This window comes from Elephas maximus, chromosome 7 (genome assembly GCF_024166365.1).
Source record: "Elephas maximus indicus isolate mEleMax1 chromosome 7, mEleMax1 primary haplotype, whole genome shotgun sequence".
Lineage (NCBI taxonomy): Eukaryota > Metazoa > Chordata > Mammalia > Proboscidea > Elephantidae > Elephas > Elephas maximus.
This window is the reverse complement of record NC_064825.1, coordinates 17,274,504-17,291,095: the sequence shown is the minus strand read 5'-3', so window position 1 is coordinate 17,291,095 and position 16,592 is coordinate 17,274,504. Positions and strand designations below refer to the sequence as shown.

Here is a 16,592-nt window from a genome sequence, read left to right as displayed (position 1 = left end):
CCTTTTTAACATAATCTAATCTTGCCTCATTAACCACAGGCAGATTAGAATGTACAACACATAGGAAAATCACAAAATGGAGGACAATCACACAATACTGGGAATCATGGCCTAACCAAGTTGATACATATTTTGGGGGGAACACAATTCAATCCATGACACTCCACCCTTTGGCCCTCTAAAATTCATGTCCTTGCCATATATAAAACACATTCAACCCATCACATCATAGCAAAAGTCTTAAATCAACTTCAAGTCCAAAATCCAAAAATTCCTCTTCACCTGTGAAATCTGGATTACAAATTATCTGCTTCTAAAGTACAATGCTGAAACAGTCATAAGCTAGACATTTGCATTACAGTGGGAGAAATTGGAGGGCAAGAAGGGATAACAGGCACCAAGCATGTCAGCAGAACACATTACATTAGCCCTCAAGTCTTGAAAAATAACTCTCTGTTCTCTGAGACCATTTACACAATAGCCTTGCCCTCTAGACTCTAGGTATTAGCCGTACTCTCTGGATTCTGACTGGAGGCCACTCAGCCCTGGGCTTTAGCTCCACTTTCCAAGCCCACTGGAATGGCAGCTCTGCTGTCTTGGCTTTAGGCTTGCCATTCTACTAGTACGTCTGAGTGGTGACTCCACACTTAGAAACATCAGTGGCCACGGCTCTACCCTTTGAGACCCCAGAGGCAGTGGCTATACCCTTTGAGACGGAGGTAGCTCTGCTTCCTGTGTTCTGTGTCTCTTCATCTTCTGGCTGTCTTTGGGCCTCTCTGCCTGCATCTGCCCTGTGGGGGCAAGTGTTCCAGAGCTCTAAGCTCTACCGATAAGTGCCTGGAGGTACCCCGCTCCACCAGTAAAATTCTGCTGGCAGGCACCCAGCAAGCCTAGCACCACTGATAAGTGCCTGGAGGCATGCTACTCCACCAGGAAGCCTCCTTCCAAGGCACTCAACTCTCTTACTCCATAGGCTGGCTCCAGTACCATCTCATTCTGGTGTCCTGGTTCTGCCGCTGGCAGTTCTCTGCTATTGCTTCTCACCATCTTTACTGTCTCCAATGTTAACAGTTCTCCTCACTTCCTTCTGAGTCCTCTATCCATTCCAGTTTCAAAACTTACTACATTTTAGGTATCTGTTAGAGCAGCATGTCATTCCTGGTACCAAATTCTGCCTTTGTTATCTAGTACTTGGTGATAGAAACAATGCTGGACATCGAATGCTAGAATTTTGCAAGACCAACGACTTCATTGTAAACACCTTCTTTCACCAATATAAATGATAACGATACACATGGACCTCGCCAGATGGAACACACAGAAATCAAACTGACTGCATCTGTGGAAAGAGATCATGGAAAAGCTCAATATCATCAGTCAGAACAAGGCCAGGGGCCGATTGTGGAACAGACCATCAATTGCTCATATGCAAGTTCAAGCTGAAACTGAAGAAAATCAGAGCAAGTACACGAGAGCCAAAATATGACCTTGAGTATATCCCACCTGTATTTAGAGACCATCCGAAGAATAGATTTGACATTGAACACTAGTGACTGAAGACCAGATAAGTTGTGGAATGACATCAAGGACAGCATCCATGAAGAAAGCAAGAGGTCATTGAAAAGACAGGAAACAAAGAAAAGACCAAGGTGGATGTCAGATCAGAGGACACTATGAAACTTGTTCTTGAATGTCGAGCAGCTAAAGCAAAAGGAAGAATTCATGAAGTATAAGAACTGAACAGAAGATTTCAAAGGGGGCCTCGAGAAGACAAAGTAAAGTATTATAATGACATGTGCAAAAAGCTGGAGATGGAAAACCAAAAGGGAAGAACACGCTCAGTGTTTCTCAAGATGAAAGAACCAAAGAAAAAATTCAAGCCTCGAATTGCAATAGTGAAGGATTCTATGGGGAAAATATGAAACGATGCAGGAAGCATCAAAAGAAGATGGAAGGAATACACAGAGTCATTATACCAAAAAGAATTAATCAGTGTTCAGCCATTTCAAGAGGTAGCATATGATCAGGAACCGATGGTACTGAAGGACGAAGTCCAAGCTGCTCTGAAGGCATTGGTGAAAAACAAGGCTCCAGGAATTGATGGAATATCAATTGAGATGTTTCAACAAACAGATGCAGTGCTGGAGGTGCTCACTCGTCTATGCCAAGACATGTGGAAGAAAGCTTCCTGGCCAACTGACTGAGAGAGATCCGTATTTATGCCTATTGCCAAGAAAGGTGATCCAACCGAATGTAGAAATTATAGAACAATATCATTAATATCACATGCAAGCAAAATTTTGCCGAAGATCATTCAAAAGTGGCTGCAGCAGTATATCGACAGGGAACTGCCTGAAATTCAGGCCAGTTTCAGAAGAGGACGTGGAACCAGGGGTATGACTGCGGATGCCACATGGATCCTGGCTGAAGGCAGAGAATACCAGAAGGATGTTTACCTGTGTTTTATTGACTATGCAAAGTCATTCGACTGTATGGATCATAACAAATTATGAGTAACATTGCAAAGAATGGGAATTCCATGACACTTAATTGTGCTCATGAGGAACCTTTACATAGATCAAGAGGCAGTTGTTCGGACAGAACAAGGGGATACTGATTGGTTTAAAGCCAGGAAAGGTGTGCATCAGGGTTGTGTTCGTTCACCATACCTAGTCAATCTGTATGCTGAGCAAATAATCTGAGAAGCTGGACTATATGAAGAACGGGACATCAGGATTGGAGGAAGACTCATTAACAGCCTGCTTTAGGCAGATGACACAACCTTGCTTGCTGAAAGTGAAGAGGACTTGAAGCACTTACTAACGAAGATCAAAGACCACAGCCTTCAGTATGGATTGCACCTCAACATAAAGAAAACAAAAATCCTCACAACTGGACCAATAAACAACATCATGATAAATGGATAAAAGCTCAAAGTTGTCAAGGATTTCATTTTACTTGGATCCACAATCAACAGCCATGGAAGCAGCAGTTAAGAAATCAAAAGATGCATTGCACTGGGTAAATCTGCTGCAAAGGACCTCTTTAAAGTGTTGAAGAGCAAAGATGTCACCTTGAAGACTAAGGCGCGCCTGACCCAAGCCGTGATATTTTCAATCGCATCATATGCATGAGAAAGCTGGGCAATGAATAAGGAAGACTTAAGAAGAATTGACACCTTTGAATTGTGGGTTCTGCAGACAGACCATGGGCATCCAATGTTTTGGCTTGTAAGGATCGGGAGGTACCAGTCATCCTTGGACCCCTGTCGAGGGTGGCTGGGTGACCCACATGAGTGGAGCTACCAGTCCTTAGGCCCCTGATGTGGGTAGGTGAGGACCCTATTTAATATGCAAAGCAGTGTCAAACATCAAACACCCACCTCTTCGATACACAGCTGCAAATTTTGGAGTCTGCCAACAAGGGCCTATTCTCCTGAAATAGGCCCACACACGTCCATGCAGAGAGGAAAGGTACTCAAAGTCCATGGACTGTTTATGCCTGGACAGGAGCTGCTTCTGTCCTGAGCTTCCCCAGTTAATGGAGCAGGCAAATTATCTATTCCCCCAATTGCAATTTTTTTCCTTCTCCAAAGCTGAGAGGATGTCTGTAGGTGCTCAATAGGTCCTATCTCGTCCCAGGGATTCAGCCACTGAAGCCGGCTTAGGAGTGGCGGGGGGTGGGGGGATGGCTGGTAAAATATACTCAAGTACTTAGCTTTTGCTGAGAGTGCCATTCAGTCTCTGGTTCCGGAGGCATGAGGCTGCTGTTTGGCTGGATGCTTCTTCCTGAGGAAACTGCTGCCGAATGCAAGTACCAGCCCACTGCCACCACTATGGGAAGGGTGCCTGAGGGCTCCCTACAATTCATGTCCAGTAACTCTTCTGCACCTCTGAACCATCTCTTCCTCCCCCTACCCCTCAGTTCATTTTCTAAGCTTGCCTTTGATGCTCAGGGCTCCTTGCTTGTCATAAATATACTCGTTTCACTTTTTTTTTCAGGTCTTTGTTATAAAGACTGCTCACTGGAAGCGTCTGTCTATTCCGCCATCTTGGCTCCATCTGCCTCTTAAGTTGTAGATTAATGTTGTAGATTTGAGTTTATATAACTGTTGCAAATTCTGTCTCATCAATATCATACCCAAAATTCAGAGATAGGATTAACAACACATAGGGAATTCATATCAGATGACAAAATGGTGGACAGTCATGCAGTCCTGGGAATCATGACCTAATCAAGTTGATAGATATTTTCGAGGGACACAATTCAATCCATGACACCGACTATGTGGAGAAGAACGCAGCATCAGGATTGGAGGAAGACTCATTAACAATTTGCAATATGCAAATGACACAACCTTTTTTGCTGAGAGTGAAGAGGCCTTGAAGCGCCCTTACTGATGAAGATCAAAGACTGCAACCTTCAGTATGGATTTCACCTCAACATGAAGAATACAAAAATCATCACAACTGAACCAATAAGCAACATCAAGATAAACGAAGAAAAGATTGACGTTGTCCAGGATTTCATTTTACTTGGATTCACAATCGATGCCCTTGGAACCAAAAAACCAAAACCAAACCCAGGGCCATTGAGTTGATTCCAACTCATAGCGACCGTATAGAATAGAATGGAACTGCCCCATAGAGTTTCAAAGGAATGCCTGTGGATTTGAACTGCCAACCCTTTGGTTAGCAGCCGTGGCACTTAACCACTACGCCACCAGGGTTTCCCCCTTGGAACCAGCAGTCAAGAAATCAAACGACATAATTGCATTCGGCAAAAGCCCTCTTTAAATGTTTAAAAGCAAAGATGTGACTTTGAGGGCTAGAGTGTGCCTGACCCAAGCCACGGTATTTTCAGTCACTTTATATGCATGCTAAAGCTGGGTAGTGAATAAGGAAGACCCAAGAAGAAGAATTGATGCCGTTGAACTATGGTGTTGCCAAGAATATTGAATATACCACAGACTGCTGTTAGAACGACCAATACTGTCTTGGAACAAGTGTGGCCAGAGTGCTCCTTGGAAGGGAGGATGGCAAGACTTTGTCTTACATACTTTGGATATGTTATCAGGAAGGACCAGTCCCTGGAGAAGGACGTCATACTTGGTAAAGTAGAGGGTCAGTGAAAAAGAGGAAGGCATTCGATGAGATGGATTAACAAAGTGGCTGCAAAATCAGAAATTATTCTTTTAGTTGCCTTTAGCAAAAGGATAAGGATGGGTGTCTAGGATGTGACCCTGTTCCGTTTTACTCTGTATGTTTATGAGCTTAAAAACCTTCTTAATGAATTATAGTATATGTATGCAAAGAGCTTATATCATAAGTTTAGAGCTCAGTGAATTTCCACAAACTGAACACACCCATATAGCCAACACCTCAGTCTAGAAACAGAACATTACCAGTACCCCAGATTCCATCCCACCTCACGCTGCCTTCCAGTCTACCACCTCCTCAGTCCCTCACACCTGTTCCTGGGTTAGACGCCAGATATCTACTGATATAAATTAGTTGTATCTGTTTTTGTGAAAGTGGAATTATGCAGCATGTACTCTTTAGTGTTAGGTTATTTCTGTCAACAGTTTATTTGTGATATTCATCCATATGGTTACATGTAGCTGTAGTCCGTCTATTAGTGGTATACAATATGCCATCACATGATTATACGTACATTATCTACTGTTGATGGACATGTGCGTAGTTTTCAGTTTAAGATAATTATAAATAATGCTGCCGTGTCCTTTGGTGCATATATGGATGTGTGTTGCTGTCGGGTATATGTAGGAGTGGAATTATGGGTCATAGGGTATATATTTGTTCACCGTTAGTAGTTAATCCCAAATAGTATTCCAAGGAGGTTTTTTGTTTTTGTTTTTTTAATTAGACATCAGAGAAGTGCACATTAATGTAGAGTTCAATAAATTTTCACAAATTGAACCTGTGTAACTAGCTTAAAATTAATAAACATAATATTATCAGCATTTCAGAGTCTCCCTTCTACACTCTTTTCTACACAATTCCCAATATTCCCCCACCTCATGTCAAGGATAACCACTCTCCTGAGTTCTTGAGCTGTTGCTTTTAATATTTATTTTGATGCAGAATTTCTTGGATGATACACACTAATACTTTAGCTTATATAGAAACTGAGTAATTTTCTAAGATGCCTTCAAACATTTATTTGATTCTTATGATACCACTATGAATACTTGGGGACAAGTATATTATCTGTACCCTGTTACAGATGAAGAAACCAAAGCACAGAAGTTTGAATGATTTGCTTATTGTATTTCAACCTCATGATGGAATTAAAAGGTCTAAATTAATAGGATAGTGTGATTTTACAAATTTACTTTGAATTATATAAATAAGAGGCAGATGCTTTAAAATAGTTTTGAAACTCGTAGTAATAAATTAACTGTATAATCTTATGATTGTAAAATATCCTGATATCAAGGGATCGTCACATATGTAGAATTAAATGTAAAAAAGAGGAAAAAGTTATAATGGGGTCAACATGGCATAGAGATTTAAGTCTGAGTTTCTTGATCTATAAAATAGGAATAATAATAGTCACTACCTCGGTTGAATTGTTGACAATTTTAAGTGAAAAAAGACTCACGAAGCATTTTACATTTAGTATACTCTATGTCTTGAGTAAGCTATCGATAGTTGTTAGCTGCTATTTTTCTTTATTATTATTGCTATTGTAATTTTATGTCTGTTTCCTTTATCTTTAACCAAATAAAATTTGTCTTGAGAACAATGGTTAAAATAAAAAGAAAAATAAGATTTAAGTTTTCTGGGGTTAAATTACATTAAATACTTCATGTAGTAGCACTTCTATTTTATAAGTTGGATGGTACATTAATATTTCTATGTTCTATGTGTAATCATGGCCTATTTTGCAATGATTAAAATATCAATTACTAGTGTATCAGTGAACATCAAGGCAAAACTAGAAAGTGAAAAATGGGTGTGAGTCCTGGTGAAGTCTCCTGTTACAGCTTTTGGTAGTTTACCATGTAGGTAGTTCTGCAACATAAATCACTTATGTTCAAAGGCATGTAGTAACACTGCCACCAATTTTAGTGATTCTCTCTGAATTTTTTAGTAATGAAAATAGAAATAGACTAGTAATGGCAGCAGTAAAGCTAATTAAAACCAAAAAACCTTAGCTGTCGAGTCAGTTCCTACTCATAGAGACCCTACAGAATGGAGTAGATCTGCCCCATAGAGTTTCCAAGGAGATGCTGATGGATTCGAACTGCTGACCTTTGGGTTAGCAGCCTGAACTCTTAACTGCTACGCTACCAGGGCTCCAAAGCTAACTAAACTCGTTGAAATACAGTTATGTACTTGGTCTATTTTTTGCTGACCTTAGATTTAATTCTTACATTTTGACATTATCACTAAACTGGGATTGCAAGGATGCCTTTGTTGCAACATAAAATAAGGTGGAAAATAAACCCATTTTGATTTTTTCTACTGATTTTCTCTTCCATTGGAATTGAAAATGGACAGTTGACTATATAAAATAATGAAATTTAGTAGACTATAATGTATGTGTTTTATAGAGTTTCACTGTTAATCAGAACTGAGTTTTTCACCAAACATTGTATAATAATTTTGTTTTGGATAGATTCTTCTAAGGAATTTCCAATTTAAGGAGGCGTTTTAAAACAGTGAATAAGGATGTGGCTTCAAAGTGCCTCATTTCTAGCCCTAGATCTGTGGGATTGTGTGGCCTTTTGATTATTATGACTCAACGTCCTTCAGCCTCCTTATGCCGCAATTCCTCCATCTGTATAATTGGATAATATTAATATTTTTTATTCTTATGTGAGTTAATACATGCAAAATATTTGAAAAATTTTGTATGATTAAATAATTTCTCAATAAATATTAGCCACTATTATTAATATTGGAGGAGCCCTGGTGGTGCAGTGGTTAAATGCTTGGCTGCTAACCAAAAGGTCAGTGGTTAAAACCCACCAACACCTTCACGGGAGAGAGATGCAGCGGTTTGCTCCTGTAAAGATGTAGAGCCTTGGACACTATGAGGCAGTTCTACGCCATCCTGTAGGATCACTATGAGTCAAAATTTGACTTGATAGCAATGGACATGGTTTTTTTTTTTTTAATTTTTATTATTAATAGGCATTTAAAGAGAATGATTTCATTGTATTAAATATATATTGTTATATTTTATAAATATAACTTTGCCCCAGGATTTAGTTAATATTTTAGAAATGAAATTAATACAAGGATTTTTTTTTTTTTATTGTAGGTACCAAAGATGTACAATGGGAATTTGTACATGGTCTGCTAGAAAATGCTATTTATGGTGGACGTATAGATAACTATTTTGATCTTAGAGTTCTTCAGTCATATCTGAAGCAGTTTTTTAATTCTTCAACAATTGATGGATTAAGCCAAAGGGACAAGAAAAGCATTTTTCCATATTCTGTATCTCTACCAAAATCCTGCAGCATTTTGGTACGTAAATATTATATTTTTCATTCTATTATCAGACAGACATTTAAATAATTTCTTACATTGTTAATTATATGCTATTTCCTTTTAAATGTCCAATTAATTTTCTTTCATCATGCGGATTATTATTTGTTATGCCAGTATGTGAGTATGTTGCCTCATTCTCCAAACTCTAGTAATATATCCTATAAACCTTTGGGTACTTACTGAAGATTGGCTGATTATCATAATGAAAATAAGCTAGTGTGTAGACAAATCATGGGAGTAAGCAAGGAAAATTCAGAGAATGTAGGCTTGCTGTGAAGAGCTGGAATGGGGCTATCTGCTGTTTTCTAGTAGGCATGAGAGTGCTCTGATATATTGAAGAATAAAGTCTTAGATTATTTAACAAATATCTATCTTCACTTTCTGATTTGTAAATTTTAAGCAGATCTAAATATAAGAGGCATTTTACTTTGTCTTTCACAGCAACGTTTTTGTTTTCATGTATTTGTTTTAGCAGTTGTAGTTTTTTTGCCTTGAGTATAAAAGCTTTCTAGAGTATAATCATCTTTTCAAGAAAATGCCATTAAATGTAGCTCAAAGATTTCAATTCGTTTATTTTGCCACAAAACCGATATTTGTTCAAATGTCCAAATAATGTTTCTATTACAGAGTATTATAATTATACCTTTCTTTATGAATTATAAAGATATATATTCAGTTATAAAATTATTTTCTCAGTATTGAGGTGTTTTTTCTCATCCAAATATTTTTCAAGAAAGTTTCTTCAATGCAGCAACATATTGTCAAAAACAAAAGCTTAAAAGACAATGTTAAATATATTACTTTATATATCATGTTATTATCACATTTGTTTTATTTTTATGTATTCTTTTATTTATTCATTGATTCAATAATATGCATTGAACATCTGCTCAAGGAGAGGTCCTGTTCCAGGCATTGTGGATACAGTGGTGCATCTATGGAGCTTACCTCTTGTTGGGAGAAATTGAGAGTGAAAGAGCAAACAAATTATCTCTCATAGTTACCTATTAAGTAATTATTTCAGATAGTGTATCTTAATAACTCTTCTGTCTCTGTTGTTTGGCATTTAACTGAAAATAAAATACATATAGAACAGTGCACTTCATAAATGTATAATGGAGTGAATTTTTATACACTGGACACATCAGTGTAATCAGCACCAGGATTAAGAGATCAAGAAACAAGGCATTATCACCTCCCCAAAGGCCTCCCTTGTGTTCTCTTCCAGTTACTGTGTTCTTTTCCAGTTAGTACCTTCCCAACAAGGGTAACCATTATCTTGACTTCTAACGGCATAGATGTGTTTTTTTCCTGTTTTGGGACTTTATGTAAATGGCATCATACAGTGTATACTTTTTTGTGTCTGAGTGAGGATATATCAGTCAGGATGTGTAGCTGTCAATTATTTTAGTAAACACGCCTGTCTTTAGGTAGATAGAAGGCTCTAGAGAGTCTAGATACGAAAATTTCAGTTGTTTTGAAATGAACAATATTATAACTCTACAAAGAGTAATAGTTTTAAATTTAGAGGATGACTTGTGAGAATCAATGTTTAACTTCCTAACTGAGCTAGATAGAGGGAGGATGGTGAAAATTTCCCAGTTAGATGAGCATACACACGTGCACGCACACACACAGACACACACACACTATACATACCTATGTACACATACTCATGCATATGTGAATATATACAGGCATATATATGTGTACATGTATACGTTATGATTGAACACCTTCAGGAAGTTTATGAATGTTGAGCTATATGAAAGAAAGAATTTCAAAGGACAGAATGACTTTCCAAAATTTGACATATTTACACATCCTTGGTTTTCAAACTGGTCGTCCTGGAGTCAGACTGTTTCTTTGGAAAGATGTTAGGGGCAGCTGCCAAGGATGAGAAAGGATAATGGGAGTGCAGAGGATGAGTCTCTTTACCCCTACTTCAGCAAACATAGATCAGCTTTTCTTTGTTTTATGTATGCAACTTCTGTATGGGATTTCATTTACATTTGAAAATCACTGCCATGGATGTGTCAATTGATATAAATGATCTTCTTTGTCAAGGTTTATCATAAATTTTTAGAAAAAGTTGTTTAGCTTTCTTATAAGCTGATAAATTTTATTTTAAATATTGTCCTAGTTGGCTGATAATTTGTTTTGCATTACTTAAAAGAATCTATGGTTAATTATATAGAATGTTACTTGTTTCTACAAGTAGTACTTCATACTATCTAGTCTTATATTTCCTACTTTTATAAGAATTCTGTGACCATGAGACATATAATGTAATATATACCTACCTTAAAATAACTTGTTTCTTCATGGCACCAAACAAAAAAAAATTAATTCACATCTTTGGGCCAAACTGAGTAAATGCGCTTGGGCTACACTTAATTTTTCATATAGAGTCATGAGTGAATAATTCTTCAGATGAATGTTCAGTGAGCCAAGGAATGTTTAGAATAATTTTTGGAATGAATGATAGGATTATCAATGCATTTCATCACACCTCACCAGCAAACTGGAATTGCTTTGTGATAAAATGATTTATAAAATATTGCTTATTAGTATACCAGAGTTTTTCTGTGGGTTTAGGGGGTTTCTGTAAGTTTAAAAAGAAATGTTGCTGGAATATTTGTCATTTTAATTTAACATAAGCAGAGCTGCACCCTGTAGATTGATTTTTGGTAAGTTACAGGAAAAATATTTATAGGGATTTCCTGAAAACATCCACCATAATACCTTATACATGGTAAAACAAAACAAAAAAAAAACCAAACCCAGTGCCGTCAAGTCGATTCTGACTCATAGCAACCCTATAGGACAGAGTAGAACCGCCCCACAGAGTTTCCAAGGAGCGCCTGGCAGATTTGAGCTGCCAACCCTTTGGTTAGTAGCTACTTAACCAATGTGCCACCAGGGTTTCCTTATATATGGTAGGCATACCAAAAAAAAAAAAAAAAAACTTGTTTGTGTTGAGTTGATAGTTGATTCTGATTCATAGCGACACTGTAGAGAGAGTAGAACTGCCCCATAGGATTTCTAAGGCTGTAATCTTCTGGGTTTTGGGTAATCTTTACAGAAGCTGACTGCCGCACCTTTCTCTAGAGGAGCAACTAGTGAGTTTGAACCACCGACCTTTAGGTTAGCAGCGGAATGTTTTAACCAATGTGCCACCAGGGCTATTTACAGGAGGCATAAAACCAAAACCAAACCCACTGCTGTTAAGTAAGATTCATAGTGACCCTACAGAACAGAGTAGAGCTGCCCCAAAGGGTTTTCAAGGCTCTAAATCTTTACAGAAGCAGACTGCCACACCTTTCTCCCACGGACCAGCTGGTGGGTTGGAACCACCAAACTTTTGGTAAGCAGCTGAGCGCATTAACCGCTGTACCACCAGGGCTCCTGTATAGTAGGCATGGCCACTCAAATATGTATATGTTTTAATCCATTCAGGAGTCTTTCTAATGTAGGGACTTATGGATAAGAAAATATAACAAAAGTAAGTGAACGTAATAATGACGAAGAGAATCAGTATTTCCCATAAATAACTGAGTTCGTATCACATAGACAGAAAATGAGATTTACCTGGAAAATGTCGAATATGAATAATTAATAATTTAATACTTCATAATATCCATTTTTCCTTATTTCATTGGTTATAAGTTCAAACTTCAGAGAAAAAATGTTTTTTACCTTTTCATCTAGGATTACCGTGCTGTCATTGAACAACTTCCAGAGGATGACAAGCCCAGTTTCTTTGGTCTGCCAGCCAATATCGCTCGCTCATCTCAGCGCATGATAAGTTCTCAGGTAACCAAAAAAACCCTGCCGTTTAGAATGTATATTGCTACTGCGCCTGAAAGAAACATTGTTTTATTTAAACTGTAGACTTCACGAGCCTTAATTAAAAGCTTCTTTTTTTCATTTTTTGGCTTCATTTAACATAATATATTCCGCAGCTTTTCCTTAAAGAAGTTTTAGATGTGCCAAATAGTTCTATATTAATATATTTTCTGAAATTAGTAAAATAACATTGAACACTATCAACTTGATATAAAATACATTTGTTTTACACCTGTGATTTATTTTATCAAGGCTACTTTAATTTATATAATTAAATGTTTCACTAAATTTCATATTTTTAAATAGGTACCAAATACAAATATATAATTTGTATTTGCATATTAGTTTATAAAGATAATTTTTAGTACTTTATTCATGAATAAACATAAAATCGGTGGAAATACAAATTTTCAAATTGAGATGTAGAAAAATGTTATCCATGAAGAATGTATATTCTAAGTTCTATTTGATTGACACCAAACAATTAAGAAGCACTAACATTTATAGACCACTTATGGATTCCGACCCATAGCAACCCTACAGGACAGAATAGAACTGCCCCATAGAGTTTCTAAGGAGCGCCTGGCGGATTCAAACTGCCAACCCTTTGGTTAGCAGCTGTAGCACTTATTCACTATGCCACCAAGGTTTCCTGGAAATTCATTAGTCTTATGTTTTCTCTGAAATAAAGAAAAACTGATTTATTTTAATGTTTAAACTCAAGTTCTTTATGTTTTTACATGCATAAAAATATAAATATTAAAATAATGCGCTTAAGCAAAAATGGGAATTCATTAAAAGAATAGTGGGTTATTTCACAGAATCCAAGGAAGGATTACTTTGGGAACCTCATCAGTAGAGGTTCCAGAGCCTTCACTTTAAAGTCCTGTTATTTACATGACATGGCCGCACAACTTTTAGTCTCAGTATAATTCAGTGAATAGGAGAATCTGAATTAACATGGCTTGGATCGAACATCTAATGTAGAAAATGGGTAACATACAATAGATACAGCCTTAGCCTCTTTGTTTTAGGGATAGTTCCTACAAAAGAGGAGTGGTTATTTTGAGCTGAATAATAGGAAAAAAAAAAAAAAAAAACCAAACCTACTGTCATCAAGTCAATTCCGACTCATAGCGACCCTATAGAAGCATCCTACATGTACATTTTGACCAAACTCCAGATGGCTGAGTGTTACAGTAAATATTCAAGCAAAGCCAAATATCAATATTATTTTAAAAATCTAGGATGCGAGAGTAAATCTAAAATTTTTGAAATTAAAATTACTGTAAATTTTAATGAAATTTTAATAGTCAAATTTTAAGCAATTTTTAGTATAGTGCGTAGGTAGTGGTTTCTCAACCTCTTCAGCTCCTAGATTTCTCTTCTGGTCCCTACATTGCATATTTTTGATACAAAAAATAGACACTTTCAACTAAGTAGAAAAGTTAAGTATTTGAGGGTGTCTTATTTTTCTGTAACATTTTCTTTTAATATGCTTCGTGTACTTTTTTTAAGACTTTATAGAAGATAATTTATCACAGATGTTGTAACATCATTTTAGGTTTCCTTTCTCATAAAATTTTGAGGTAGCATAGTTGATATTTATTCATCCTCCCAAAATGGGAAGACCTTACAGATAAGAATTTGCTTGAAATACCATGGCCTCAATTAATAACTAAAAGGTAGATATGGTTCTTATTAAAAGCTATGTTGTTTAAATTGGTTGTACGAGAACAATGTTGGTCTCAGGTTTAAATTGGCAATGAAATTCATTAGATAAAATAGCTTTAATTTAATGCTGTATTTACTTAGCTTTAGGGAAGGATACCAAACCAAACCAAAGCTGTTCCTGTTGAGTTGATTCCAACTCATAATGACCTTATAGTACAGAATAGAACTACCCCATAGGGTAGTTATAGTACAGAGTAGAACTACCCCATGTGGTTTCCAAGGCAGACTGCCATACCTTTCTTCCACGAACGGCTGGTGGGTTCCAACTGCTGACCTATCAGTTAGCAGCTGAGCACTTAACCACTCCTTTAGGGAAGAATACAAGACAAGAAATACACATTGCTCGGCATCTTCATCTTATGGGGTGGCCCGACAGCCACTTAAGCTTCTTTTGTTCCTGTGCCATGTACTGCTGCCACTGACAAGACCAGGAAGGGAAGATGCCTGAATGTACAACCCTGGAAAATACCTGTATTTAACACATATTTGAAGCTAGAACTCTTAAAAGAATTTTAGCAAGAGTGATTTTCAATTCAGAAAATAAGACAATCAGGAAAGCTTTAAAGGACAATTTCAAGGTAGCTGAGGAGTGGGTGGTGTTTGTTGTTAGGAGGGTGGAGGAAGAGGGCCAAGTACTAAATAGAGTTTTAGTTAGATCTGAAAAATAAGTCATGGATTTGGTCACTGTTCCATGACTGTTTCAAGTTACTCTTCTGTAGAGTATTGGAGGACGGAAATTAAATTACAGTGGTTTGGGGGCAAAAATGAGGGTGAAAAAACTGGGCAAACAAATATAGGTGATTGATTTGGGAAGTTTGCACTAACTAAACTTCTCTGCTGAAAAACATTAAAGGAAAAGTTGAAAAGCTGGTAATTTAATGGGAATACAAGATTCAAGGAGAAATTGTTATTACTGGTGTTAGAAGTGACTGAAAAATGTTTGTTTCTGAACCTGTTACAGGACTGTGAGTTACGCAAAGGCAGGGGTTATATCTTCTGTACTGACATCTGCTTATTGATGTGCTTTTAGTACTTTTCTCTAATTGAGCATTGCTTAGGCCTATAGTATTTTATATTTAAAGCAACTATAAACATTTTTTTTAGTTGATTTGAAAACTAAATACTTTAAAAATATTCCTGCTTTAGCTCTTTAGGGGAGAGACAATTGAAGATTCCTTTGTTTGCCTAATTTCTGGAGCTGCCTTTGCCACCACTTTTTCTTATTTAAATTGTTTGTTCAGTTACCTTTGTCCAAAACTTACCCTGTCTTTGAAGTATTTGTATTTATCCTCTGATATTTCTCACTTTTATGCATGTACTCAACTATCCAACATTAATTAACTCCAGCAGAAGTCGACATTGGTATAGTTTTGGAAAATCAGAGATGAATAAAGTCTGTCAGTCTGTCTTTTGAAGGAGTTCAGTCTAGTAGAGAGCAAGGTGTATGTGTGGAAGTTATATGATGAATGGGTATTGACTTACGTTAAATGTCTTTTGAACATCTACTGAGATGATTAGATGATTTTTTTTCCTTATCCTGTAAATTCGATTATTTACATTGATTTTCAATGTTAAAACATCATGCATTCTTTGAATAAACCCTACTTGCTTGCTAGAGTTAATTTGCTAATATTTTGTTTATATTTGTCTTTATACATTTATATTCATGAGAGATATTAGTCTTTACTTTCATTTTCTTTAATGGCTTTCTTTAACTTTTAATATTCAGGATTATGTTTCCTTATAAAATGTATTAGAAACTCTTTCCTCCTTCTGTAATTTCTGAGAGTCTGTGTAGGATTGTTGTTAGTTCTTCTAATGTTTGATAGAATTCACCAATAAAGCTATCTGTAAGTGGAGTTCTCATTGTGAGAAGCTTTTAAGTTACAGATTCAATTTCTTTAATTTTTATAAGGCTATTCAGAAATTTTTTTCTGTGTCGGTTGGAGCAATTTATATATATCTTGAGGAATTTGTCCATTTCACCTAATTTGCCAAGTTTATTGACATACCAAAACCAAAACAAAACAAAACAAAACAAAAAAACTCATTGCCGTTAAGTCAATTTCGAAACCCTGGTGGTGTAGTGGTTAAGAGCTACAGCTGCTAACCAAAAGGTTGGCAGGTTGAATCCACCAGGCATGCCTTGAAACTCTATGGGGCAGCTCTACAGTGTCCTATAGGGTAGCTGTGAGTCAGAATCGACTTTGACAGCAATGGATTTATTGACATAATGTTCATAATATTCCATTATTATCCTTTTACTGTCTAGAGTCTCTAGGTCATTCTCATGTTTGTTTCTCTACTTTGTATATCTTTTCTGTTTATTAGACATACTTTTTTAAATGGTTTTCAATAGTTAGATTATGCTGTAATTTTCTTTTTGTTTATCTTGCTACTAATATTCATGGAGTTTCTTGGATCTGTGGATTTATAATTTTCATTAAATTGAAACATTTTTGTCCATTAATTCGTCTGGGACCC

At 36.6% G+C, this 16,592-nt stretch overlaps 1 protein-coding gene across 3 annotated transcripts in view; it reads left to right on the top strand.

Moving 5' to 3' along the window:
• DYNC2H1 (dynein cytoplasmic 2 heavy chain 1) overlaps nucleotides 1-16,592 on the top strand; it is a 412,907-nt gene that overhangs the window by 235,841 nt on the left and 160,474 nt on the right. For all 3 annotated transcript variants that reach the window (XM_049889447.1, XM_049889448.1, XM_049889446.1), the window contains exons 81-82: nucleotides 8,293-8,501; nucleotides 12,237-12,341. In XM_049889447.1, the coding sequence (XP_049745404.1) occupies nucleotides 8,293-8,501; nucleotides 12,237-12,341 (314 nt within the window). The remainder of the gene's footprint in view (nucleotides 1-8,292; nucleotides 8,502-12,236; nucleotides 12,342-16,592) is intronic.